This window comes from Ruditapes philippinarum, unplaced genomic scaffold (genome assembly GCF_026571515.1).
Source record: "Ruditapes philippinarum isolate M1 unplaced genomic scaffold, ASM2657151v2 ctg7165_1_1_1_1, whole genome shotgun sequence".
Classification (NCBI taxonomy): Eukaryota; Metazoa; Mollusca; class Bivalvia; order Venerida; family Veneridae; genus Ruditapes; species Ruditapes philippinarum.
Window position 1 is genome coordinate 39,843 of NW_026867135.1, and position 13,775 is coordinate 53,617.

The 13,775-nt window shown below is 32.9% G+C and overlaps 1 protein-coding gene across 1 annotated transcript; it reads left to right on the forward strand.

Moving 5' to 3' along the window:
* The first annotated feature begins 310 nt into the window (after window positions 1–310).
* On the forward strand, window positions 311–2,556 carry LOC132734948 (5-hydroxytryptamine receptor 4-like). The gene has a single exon (XM_060721839.1). It carries the CDS (start codon window positions 783–785, stop codon window positions 1,995–1,997), a length of 1,215 nt encoding a protein of 404 aa, XP_060577822.1. The 5' UTR covers window positions 311–782; the 3' UTR covers window positions 1,998–2,556.
* The last annotated feature ends 11,219 nt before the right edge of the window (window positions 2,557–13,775 follow it).

Here is a 13,775-nt window from a genome sequence, read left to right on the forward strand (position 1 = left end):
AAGCACGAATACGAAAACAGCTACGAATTATCTACGATGTCCCGTCACTTTGAGAGTAATACTGTATATATAACCATATTAAAATTTTGGCCTGAAATACTAATAATAAAATACATATGCATGACCTTAGTGACCTATAGGTACACCGCCTGTGATAAATGGACAGTTTTGTAGTACTTAATCATGACAATATTCAGGTAGGGTTGTCAGAGGGTAAACTTGTATACAAATTATAAACCATGCTTTCCAAAGTTTAACGACACGGTAACTTGAACGTGTACTATATCTATTCAACCAAGATAGCTTTAAAGATTTTATTATTGAAAGTTACGTTTGTGAAAATGTAGGTTTAATAGTGTGTAGCCCAATAGGAAACATACGTACTTCCTTGTTATAAATATTTTATAAATTCGTGTATGGGTACATATAATGGGAACGTCTCGTAACTTTGTTGCATATCATCATCTTAACAAGTGATCTTTTTCTGGAAATAATGTCTTGTCATTATCAAGGATTAAACAAATAAAAAAATCTGTTCACTTTACATGGATCAATGACATGTTTGTTATCAAGCGTTACAGACAAATTTAAAATAACCCACTCTCGCAAAATATCAAAGGTAAACAGGACACATGGATATTACAAATCTATAAGCGTATGCTCTTTTATTTCGATTAAAATTTACACTGAAAAAGGAATGTATAGTTTTGATGATAGAATTACTGAATAATTACATGTAATTATATTTTAACGTGTTATACATTGTGTAAAAACGTCTTAAAATGGTGGACATACGCAATTATTCGTATGTCTTTGATACCAGTGACTTTGAAAAAGTGTCAATAGTGTACAGCAGCCATTACGATGCTCATATTAAAAATTACTCCATACCGGAAGAAGATGTTGCTTCAACCGGAAGTAAATGCGACGCCATTTTGCAAGATATGCCGGGTCCTCCGCCTTTATATGGATCAGTGTCACGTTACGCTCTTGCCGCTTTTTTGTTCATATTTCCGTGTTTTACATTGATTGGCAGCAGTTTTGTAATAATTGCAGTGTATACTCATAAAAGGTTACATACAATCACCAACGCATTTGTTGTGTCTTTAGCTGTTGCAGACTCTCTCGTAGCTATTCTTGTGATGCCATTCGGAATTTATCAACAGTTCAATAACAAAACATGGAATCTAAGTAGAGAGTTATGTCTTATAACAACAAGTTTTGATGTCATGTTCACAACTACATCAATATTCAACTTGTCATGTCTGGCTATAGACAGATATTTGGCCATTTGCAGGCCGTTCGATCATGAAAGATTAACTAGAGGTAAAGTGATCTGTATGCTGTCATTATGTTGGATCATCCCAATTTTCATTTCGTTTGTTCCTATATTAAACAAATGGAACACAATAGGAATAGAGGAGTTTATTGACTGCGCATTCCCGGAAGAAGATTTGTCCCATTGTGTGTTCGTAGTGAACAAGGTGTTTGCAACAATAGGTTCTGTATTCGCCTTTTACATTCCAACATCATTCATTCTCGTTTGTTATATTCATATATTCAAAGCGGCCAGGAAGCAGGCTTACCAAATTAGCAGTTTAGAACTCACCTCACATAAACAGCACAGACACGGGAAGTTAAAACACGAGACAAAAGCGGCTAAAACCGTCGGCATCATCATTGGTTGCTTCTTCATTTGCTGGTTCCCGTTTTTCGGACTTAATATTATCGATCCGTTCATTAACTATAAAATACCATATATACCATGGACTATTGCACTATGGCTGGGTTATATAAACTCAATGCTGAACCCTATACTCTATTATAACTTTAACAAACATTACAAAGTAGCTTTTAGAAGACTTCTTAGCTGTAAAGTTTGTCGCGGAGTGAGTGAATTTGAGTACGAAACGGTTCAAAGTAGTTATCATACAGAATATATACAATCAACACGGAACTCGATTTCTTCAAAACTTGCATATCATAGAAATAGCTGATAATTATGCTAATTCAGTCATATTCTAATAAGTTTAATGGATAATGTAACGAATCGCTCCATTGACGATTCGCCCCTTAACGACTCGCCCCTTATAACCATTCGTTTCACATTTGTGACAATTGGCTCCATATTATATTTGCTATACAGTATATGCTGTCCATTAACATAGGTAAAGAAATTGTTCTTACCTTTTTTCAGATCATTTTTTTGGAATGATATTTAAAATAACTTATTGATGTTAAACCTATACGTTGTCATTAGAAATTCTGTCTACTGACTTTATATTTCGGATACATACATTCGTACATAATCTCTGTTCGTGTTGAAAACTCTTGTGTTCTACTATACTGATGTGCAAGGATGGATATTTATACAGATAAGGTTGACATGAAAAACTATACAGTTTCTTCATGGTTGGACTACCTACATTTTACGTCGGTAAATAACTGAAATACTTATCCCTGATGAACAGCATTTTGACCTGAATGAAAAAACTTGTAAACAACAAGTTTATGCCTTATACGGGTTCATAACAAGAACAAGCTAGATAAAGCAAATTCTAGCACCGTTAAAGAGAAAATGGGCTGTGCATTTGATTCAAACTGACTTACACGTAATGTTCTCTATAATGTGTTCTTTAGATTAAAGGGTAAACTCTACGAGCGTATTAATTTCAGAACATGTTCATTAGTTTCAGAACTAGTTTATTTCAGAACATACCATGTTTTAATATCTTACTTCAGATTTATTTCGTTATTTTTAATGTAAAAAAGTGATGTGCAATCTAAATATAATAGAATGTGCAATATCATATATTTTTTTGTGACAGAAGTTGTTGGCCAATCGGACATCTCGGCAATTATCAATATTAACCTAGGATTTAATACGGTTTGAAAGTAGTTCCACCACGTGGATTTAGATGTAAACAAAAACCATAGGGTTTAATTTTTGATAATGTAAAACGATATATTTATATTATATTTGACATCCAAAGGAAAATAAACTCCTTGCATTAAATTATTATTTGTTTCTTAGCGTTGGTTAGACCGAAATCCATTCTGTGTAGTTCGAGATTTTTATCTCCGAGGTTTGACGGAAAGAGCCGAGAAGGTGCGAATGGTTGTTGGTGTGTCGCTTTATCGTTTCTTAATTATTGCACCTTCATTTACATACTGATGTCTTACAATTTTGTTGTGTTGGTATGCGCTCTATGGTCCGTCGTGGTCAGGTCGATTTGGTGAATGTCACTAACCTTTTCCTTTATTGCAAGGCCATGTTATAGACTTCATCAAAGCGCCATCAGGGAGAACATGGCGTTGTTACTAGTATTGTTGTATTCATTATAAGTTGTATCGGATGAAATAACTTTTTAATTGTTTTGCATGAATATTTTACCAACCGTAAAGTACACTCGTCATTATTATACCCTTGGTGATATCATTACTAAATAAGTAAATACCCAACATTGTTCATTAGTATTCATTAGTAAGTATATAAATGAAACGTTTAGGAGTGGCAAGGCCGCTCTTCCAATTAATTTTTGTTAATGCTTATTGATGAAAACTAACAAATTAAGTGCTTGAAATTATTTTAATAACAGTCTATGAACTAAACTGATTAATAGTTTATGGATGTACATGTAAATGTAAATGTCACGATTCATTTGGAATACTGCGATGCTATTTGACAAAAAAAACCAACAAAGACATAGTTTTGATATGCATGCACGCTCATAGGGTGTGAACAAAACCATTCAAGCTCAAACCTCTGACCTCTAACCGGTAATGACTTACCATGTACAATGTACCAGACTGGCAGTGCAAAAAAAAAAAAACAGATCGAGGAGAATAAATGTTTATTTCCCCTAATATCTTGTAATATGCTTGGTATTCGCATGTTGTATATATAGGCTTATAACACAGTTACATGGTATGTGCATGTTGTATATATAGGCTTATAACACAGTTACATGGTATGTGCATGGTGTATATATAGACTTATAACACAGTTACATGGTATGTGCATGGTGTATATATAGACTTATAACACAGTTGCATGGTATGTGCATGGTGTATATATAGACTTATAACACAGTTGCATGGTATGTGCATGGTGTATATATAGACTTATAACACAGTTACTTGGTATGTGCATGTTGTATATATAGACCTATAACACAGTTGCATGGTATGTGCATGGTGTATATATAGACTTATAACACAGTTGCATGGTATGTGCATGGTGTATATATAGACTTAGAACACAGTTACATGGTATATGCATGTTGTATATATAGACTTAGAACACAGTTACATGGTATATGCATGTTGTATATATAGACTTAGAACACAGTTACATGGTATGTGCATGTTGTATATATAGACTTAGAACACAGTTACATGGTATATGCATGTTGTATATATAGACTTAGAACACAGTTACATGGTATATGCATGTTGTATATATAGACTTAGAACACAGTTACATGGTATATGTATGTTGTATATATAGACTTAGAACACAGTTACATGGTATGTGTATGTTGTATATAGACTTAGAAACACAGTTACATGGTATGTGTATGTTGTATATATAGACTTAGAACACAGTTACATGGTATATGCATGTTGTATATATAGACTTAGAACACAGTTACATGGTATATGCATGTTGTATATATAGACTTAGAACACAGTTACATGGTATGTGTATGTTGTATATATAGACTAAGAACACAGTTACATTTTATGTGCATGTTGTATATATAGACTTAGAACACAGTTACATGGTATATGCATGTTGTATATATAGACTTAGAACACAGTTACATGGTATATGCATGTTGTATATATAGACTTAGAACACAGTTACATGGTATGTGCATGTTGTATATATAGACTAAGAACACAGTTACATGGTATGTGCATGTTGTATATATAGGCTTATAACACAGTTACATGGTATGTGCATGTTGTATATATAGGCTTATAACACAGTTACATGGTATGTGCATGTTGTATATATAGACTTAGAACACAGTTACATGGTATATGCATGTTGTATATATAGACTTAGAACACAGTTACATGGTATATGCATGTTGTATATATAGACTTAAAACACAGTTACATGGTATATGCATGTTGTATATATAGACTTAGAACACAGTTACATAGTTACATGGTATGTGTATGTTGTATATATAGACTTAGAACACAGTTACATGGTATATGCATGTTGTATATATAGACTTAGAACACAGTTACATAGTTACATGGTATGTGCATGTTGTGTGTATATATATATATATACTTAGAACACAGTTACATGGTATGTGTATGTTGTATATATAGACTAAGAACACAGTTACATGGTATATGCATGTTGTATATATAGGCTTATAACACAGTTACATGGTATGTGCATGTTGTATATATAGACTTAGAACACAATTACATTGTATGTGTATGTTGTATATATAGACTAAGAACACAGTTACATGGTATGTGTATGTTGTATATATAGACTTAGAACACAGTTACATAGTATATGCATGTTGTATATATAGACTTAGAACACAGTTACATGGTATGTGCATGTTGTATTTATAGACTTAGAAAACAATTACATTGTATGTGCATGTTGTATATATAGACTTAGAACACAGTTACATGGTATATGCATGTTGTATATATAGACTTAGAACACAGTTACATGGTATGTGCATGTTGGATATATAGACATAGAACACAGTTACACAGTTACATGGTATATGCATGTTGTATATATAGACTTAGAACACAGTTACATTGTATGTGCATGTTGTATATATAGACTTAGAACACAGTAACATGGTATGTGCATGTTGTATATATAGACTTAGAACACAGTTACATGGTATATGCATGTTGTATATATAGACTTAGAACACAGTTACACAGTTACATGGTATATGCATGTTGTATATATAGACTCAGAACACAGTTACATGGTATATGCATGTTGTATATATAGACTAAGAACACAGTTACATAGTTACATGGTATGTGCATGTTGTATATATAGACTTTGAACACAGTTACATTATATGTGCATGTTGTATATATAGACTTAGAACACAGTTACATGGTATGTGCATGTTGTATATATAGACTTTGAACACAGTTACATGGTATATGCATGTTGTATATATAGACTTAGAACACAGTTACATAGTTACATGGTATGTGCATGTTGTATATATAGACTTTGAACACAGTTACATGGTATATGCATGTTGTATATATAGACTTAGAACACAGTTACATGGTATATGCATGTTGTATATATAGACTTAGAACACAGTTACATAGTTACATGGTATGTGCATGTTGTATATATAGACTTTGAACACAGTTACATTGTATGTGCATGTTGTATATATAGACTTAGAACACAGTTACATGGTATGTGCATGTTGTATATATAGGCTTAGAACACAGTTACATGGTATGTGCATGTTGTATATATAGACTTAGAACACAGTTACATTGTATATGCATGTTGTATATATAGACTTAGAACACAGTTACATGGTATGTGTATGTTGTATATATAGACTTAGAACACAGTTACATGGTATATGCATGATGCATATATAGACTTAGAACACAGTTGCATGGTATGTACGTGTTGTATATATAGACTTATAAGTTACATGGTCTGTGTAAATGGACTTGCAACACAGAAATAAGAAAACTTCGCTCTGTAGCGGCAATTAAGTTCGGCGCTTAAACGATTTTGCTTTATTAATATTAACTTCCAAGGAGTATTCCTACAAAGATCCATAAGCATTGTATAAAAATTTAAAAAGGAGATGTCATTTAAAGTTGACCTTTTCATTTTAGCACTAATTGGCGTCTTGTTTGGAATACCTGAACGATGTTTTTATTTAAGTGGCCAAAGGATCACGGTATGATCTTCCCTAATTAAGATGGAGATGCTGTTAAAACATGTTACGAGTTTTAGCTTTTATGCTCATCTTGTTCAGAGAATGATACAAGCTTGTTTTCGTGCAATTTCACACAAAAACGCTTGTTCAGTTTCATTAAGCAATACTATTATCAAAACCAAGAGGTTCGTCATGATCGCCCTCTGTTCCACGTGCTAATTGATGTTCATAAAAGAATTAGCTTTCGATTTATAGTTGGCTTGCAGGACTTTTTGGCTCACCTGAGCGCAAGTGATCACAGATGGCACTTTGTTATGACAATGTACCCGCCGTTCTACGTTGTTTACAATGCCTTTAAACAACATCTTCTTCCAAAGCACAAGGAGGATATTGACCAAACTTCACATGAATGATTAGGTGATATAGGTCTACAAAGATTATATGAATGGTTCCAGTCTGATGCATGAGAATGTCACAAAAGCTTAAATATACTTTTAAAACGAAATCTCTAAAAACAATTCTCGCCAGAAAATACTATTATAAGGTGTATTTTTGAATCTGAAAATACCCCTTAGTGGCATTAATTTCCACGCTCTGGCTAGAGGACATAACTGTCAAGAATTTTGACAAAATAATTCTCCTTTCTGTATCATCCCTCTGTTTACTGTTCACTTGTAATTAGGCATGATCCATATATCCATACAAGATACATAATGATTCCTCTGCCACATATTGAATATACCTGTCCAAAGACCTTTTGATGTTACCCAATCAAGCAGGGCTTATTTTCGGAACCTGTTCTTATTCCACAATCAAGTATTTATGGTTATGGATTTTTTTAACGCACAGCCCTTGTTTACCATACCGGCTGCAAATGTTTATGAAAGAATCATCATATTTCCGGTATTTGTATAGTAGTAATTGTTCGAAATGAATCAATACGTCACAAAGACTGCTCTGATACCGGAGACTTTTATGTGCACCATTTGATACCCGACGACATTCCTACGTAAACAGAATGTTTTTTGCCCATTATGATGAATTTTATTACGCAATCATTCGACATTAAATGTCTTTTTTTCCCTTACTTTTCAAACAACAGTTGATGTTAACGTTGATTATATTTTTCGTCAGATCTCCATGGGACGATTCTAAATATAGAAAGAAAGGCATTGACATATGACGATTAAGAAGTAGTCAATAAATGCAATACGGTTAATTAAAGACCGTTGTGGTGTTTCGATCTCATTGATATTCCACGTTAACAGCAGTAATTAAATTTAATTACATTGATAGATCAACAATGCGTTATAAAAAGAAATCCGAAGTCAACAACGAAACGCAAATTGAAACGATATTAGAAAACACGCAAAGCCAATTACAAAAAAATCAAATTTAAAGGTACTGTTCCGGACTGTGTGGGGGGCCAGAAATAAAAATGGAAATTAAACTATTTTCCCAAAAAAAACGGTTAAAAGGGCGTGCGTTCCTCACAAGCGCTGCCCGAAAATACATTTTCAAAATGTGTGCTTTTTGGGCCCCACGTAAAGTAAAAAGGTATTTTAAAACACTCGTGATATATTTTTTATTGACGTAATTTGCATAGCGTGAGACGCTTATACTATAGGCGCGTCAATGAAAAATGTTTCTTTTATCTTTGAACTGCAGTCTTTATTTTGGGTATGTGATGAATAGAATATTACATTCGTGTAGGGTCATTTCTAAATTAATATATTGAGTTCGTTGAATAAAGTAATATTACGATCGCCAGAGACTTAATTACACTATATAATTTTATTCAACTCGTTCAATAAGTTTAGTAGTGAATTTGCGAGGCTTTAATATCCTCTATATACAAGACGAGGATAATGTAATAATTTTGTAATGCTCATTAAAAACAAATACAATTTTAGATATAATCACGGGTTTGGTTTGTTCAAACGTGTAAATAATATTGTGTGCAGATAGCCCCTAAATATAATAGTACCTACATAATTTTATATGATAGTTTCACTGGTTCATTGTTAAAAAAAGTAAAAAAGACATTATTAAAGCGGTCCCTTAAAGACAGTTTAGTTTAGGAAAATTATTTTCATATATTTGAAGGGGACCATCAACGATAACTGCATATCTTTTTATTGACAGTTTCATAATTTATTGTAAATCAAAGTTTAACTATACAAAAATATTCCGCTAAAATGATCTTTATTGCAATTAATTGCAAACTTGTTTTTAAATACAGTGTTAAAGAACTGTTAGAAATCGAAATTAAATAGTTCGAGCAATCGTACACTCCTTCCGGTTGTTGCACGGAAAGTTCAGTTGTCTTCTGCATGCACGATAAATTTACAAGACTGTGAAAAAGGATATCAATCAATAAAAACAAGCTGTTTTTTTGTGCTTCCTCGTTTTTGTCTCTGACAAAAATGTTTCTTCAATCTTGTGGTTTAAAATTTACGTTAAATTTATGAGAAATAAAAGAAAATATTTCCCTTTTCAGTGAGATACAAAACATTTTAAAATTATCGGAACAGGATGTTTTAAACCGCTTCTCCCTTTAACTTCCGCATTTTCAATACGGTTTCAAAAACATATTATAAATGACATACAAGTAAAAAAAAAAACAACTAATATTTAAAAGTTTCAAAATTTTCCATTTATATTTTCCTTATATTTACTTTCAAAGACATTATTTACTTTAATTGTATGATTTGATATATCCTGTGAACTCACATAAAATGCTGCATTTAGCAATGTTATTACAAAAACACTTTATTTTTATTAATTTCATATCTAGATGTCTTCACGTTTTATCAGTAGTGTGCTATAAAAATTAGTGTACCTCACGTAATTAAATATTATTTTCCATATAAGATATATCCCCCGCTAAGATCAAGAGGAAAGAGCATTCGATCCTCTAGCGCGGCGAATTTTCTCCATTACAAAAGCTGATCTTGGACACTGAATAGTCTAATGGTCATTTAACTCGGACCGCTGATAAAAAAAACACATTTTGGGAGTGTGGGTGTATAAATCGGCCACATACGAAAGAAATTGGTAATAACTGGTTAGTTGATGACAAATCGGCATTAAAGAAAAACAACCCAATTAAATGTGTGTACTGCATATTTTTAGTTATTCTGTTCTGTAACAGTTACCTCCCTTGCTGACACTCGAAAACGGCTTTTTCTAGTATAATCACGTATGGAGCAATATAAAAGTCTCTGGTGTAATAAATAAATATCATATACGCTAAGGATGGTATTACAGATTGTTCACCCTTTTGCACTGTACTTCGATAAGATACCTCATTCTGGTTTAAGGCAAAGTTCGTTCGCAGGAAAGTAACACAACACCTGCAAACTTTCAATGCTCTGCCTGATTTAGAAAGGAAGTTGACTTATCAATTTCAAAATACCACTGATACTTTTTCCTCGACTATATAAAAGAAACATGCCTCAATCACTTCTACAATTAAGGTTGCACATGAAGGCCGCCATTTTATCATGAGATTGAAAGAAGTTCTAATATGTCGCCTTAAATTATAACATCTGAGGTCTATTTGCGAAGCATAATTAAGCTTAAGAGATCAGCTCTTTATCTTAAGCGAATAGTGAAAATAACGCATTAAGAACCGCGGTACCACCAGCAGTGTTTGTGAAGGCAGTAATTATTCATTACCAGAATAGGGTTCTCACACCGCTTTTGGTGTGATTTCTGTCAAGTCAAAGGGTAATTTGCCTCATTTCATAATTACTTTTCGACGAAAAAAATATTTTAAGAGGCCTGTTATATTATAAAATAATTGGATACGCATTTTTTTATTGTTTTCAATAATATTAGAAATGTGTAGACAGAAATCTGTGTGACGTAATTGCACTTTTGGAATAAGTTCACATGGCAATGTTTTTCGCAGTCGTTGAATTTTTATATCTCTCTTTTTATGGTCATACAAAGAAAAGTGAAATAAAGTCTCTAAAATACCGTTTATGTTTTAAAGTATCAATAATTAAAAATTTGCAGTTGCCTTCCATCGGAAGTTCAGCCAAACACCTACCGCTAAGTTTTCCTCTTGTTGAAGTGAACAACGTTGGAATTCGGCCGCAAGAATAAGTGTTTGTACTTGTTCAGAAAGAACTTAATTCATATAGACTGGGGCACTTCTATTTGAGCAATTGAACACGAGTGTTTTAAATTTGAGTCATTCGTGCTTTTCAAATCGTGAAACATGGCCTAATGTGTTTTTGAAGAAATTGTTTTGGAGCCGTGAAATCTTTCTCGATTTACGTCAAGTGTGGCATGCGCGTTTTGAGTTCTTAACATTTCCTGAATTTCATTTTTGCGAGAATATACAATCAGTGTACATGTAAGCTCAAAGAAACAAGCAATTATCATAGTATTGCAAGCAATCCATAAGTCCCCTACCGGTTAGAACCCCATCAACATTCTGAAGGGCCATTTACTAATGTTTCAATTTTTCTCTATTTTAAGTAAATTTGTTGGAAAAGTTCTTAAAAGTGATCACAGGAAACAGTTTTTATGAACAGACAGACAGACGGACTGAAGGACACTCTAAAGTTAATATTTAAAACATCCCTGTTACCAAAATATAACATATTAAAAGCAAAATTCTTAAACAGGAGATAACTCTTGAATTAAAGATGCAATATAACATATTAAAAGCAAAATTCTTAAACAGGAGATAACTCTTGAATTAAAGATGCAATTTCATAAAAAATTTCAGCTCTTTTTGACTAATCACAAATATTGTTATATTTGCCATGTTTTAAGCTTATTTGTTGCCAAGGCAACTGATATTTTTTCAAAATAGGAAGAACAGATAAGACATGCATAATCTCAAGACTGCCATCTACCCATATTTTAAGTTTCATAAAAATATTTCCAGTACTTTTTGAGTTATCACTGGATTCAGTTTATGTGTAAAATTTGCCATATTTTCATTCTATGTGTTGCCATAGCAACTATAATTTTCAACATAGGAAGAAAAGAAAAAGACGTGCATAATCTCAAGACTGCCATCTACCCATATGTCAAGTTTCATAAAAATATTTCCAGTACTTTTTGCTTTATCACTGGATCCAGTTTATGTGTAAAATTTGCCATATTTTCAGCCTATTTGTTGCCATAGCAACCAGAATTTTCAACCTAGGAAGAAAAGAAAAAGACGTGCATAATCTCAAGACTGCCATCTACCCATATGTCAAGTTTCATAAAAATATTTCCAGTACTTTTTGCTTTATCACTGGATCCAGTTTATGTGTAAAATTTGCCATATTTTCAGTCTATTTGTTGCCATAGCAACAAGAAATTTCAACATAGGAAGAAAAGAAAAAGACGTGCATAATCTCCATACTGCCATCTATCCATATACCAAGTTTCATAAAAATATTTCCAGTTCTTTCAAGTTATTGCGGGATCCAGTTTATGTGTAAAATTTGCCATATTTTCAGCCTATTTGTTGCCATAGCAACCAGAAGTTTCAACATAGGAAGAAAAGAAAAGACGTGCATAATCTCCATACTGCCATCTATCCATATACCAAGTTTCATAAAAATATTTTCAGTACTTTTCAAGTTATCGCGGGATCCAGTTTTGTGGACGGACGGACAGACGGATGGACAGACGGACGGAGGGTAAACCTAAAGTCCCCTCCGGTAAACCGGTAGGGGACTAACAACGACTTGCCACTGACGGGATCTGAATCCATACAATCAGCAATCCATTTAAGTCGATAGTGGACACTGTGGAAACGGGATAAATTGCGATCAGAATATCACATGAGCAAATTGTACTCAGGAGTGGTAAAAATAAAAAACTTAGTAGTATGTTTTTGTTTTAAACTTTAATTACCGCTTTACAAAAAACGAAACATCTCTGCTATCAATTAATAGCATAATAACCTAAACATAAAAATTAAAAACAATGATGGCAAAAACTTTCAATACAATCATATGCACCATGTATTAACACAAACAATTCATTTTCATTTAAGAACTTGTTATGATAATCTTTAATATAAAGATATCTTTTTCTTCCTTGTTTCATGATCTATTATACAGTCAAAGAAGGCCAATATGGCTTCAAAATCACCCACTAAAGATCAGTTGCTAGCAAATCTTATAATTCTTCCATCATTTATCAATTTATAAGGTCAAATTATAGAGGGGTGATATAAGATCACAACCAGGATTATTCATTTAATGCTACAGATCCACTTGACAATGCAACACGCCAAATATCTAAGCTCTAGATCATTTTGTTTCACAACTGAAGACTTAAATATGTCTATGTAACAGAAATGATACGAAAGGCAGGATTAATTCTGATGCTAAATGCAACAGGTCTTAGCAGTGAGCACTGCAGATCTTAGCTATGAGCATTGTAGCTTCAAGGGAGACAAGTTTTGAATGCCTGTTTTCATAATATACAAGTCCTTGTAACTAACATGACAATAGAGTGGATTATTTTTACTCATTGGTCATTATTTATATAACTTAAGCAAAAGTGCACTAAGCAGTGCTAATGCAAAAAATCTAGACTAAACTTTCGAGCATTGTTGTTACTCGGAAGATTTTAAAAGGTTACATTTTCAAATCTATTTTTAGCTACTGTGACCTACTAATTCAGACTGCAGCAATTAATTTCACTTTTACCACTTACATGTAATGATTACTCCTGTGAAGTTTGGTCAAAATCTACAATGTCGTAAAGGAGATAATTGTTAACAAATTTTAGACAGCTCCCGGACATTATGCCATCACACAAAAGCTCACATATGAGCACTTCTTGCTCCAAGTGAGCTAAAAACAAGATGCCATGATGGTC

Excerpts from the sequence above, each read along its gene's own strand:
- LOC132734948 (XM_060721839.1), top strand. The coding sequence starts at position 783 with ATGGTGGACATACGCAATTATTCGTATGTCTTTGATACCAGTGACTTT.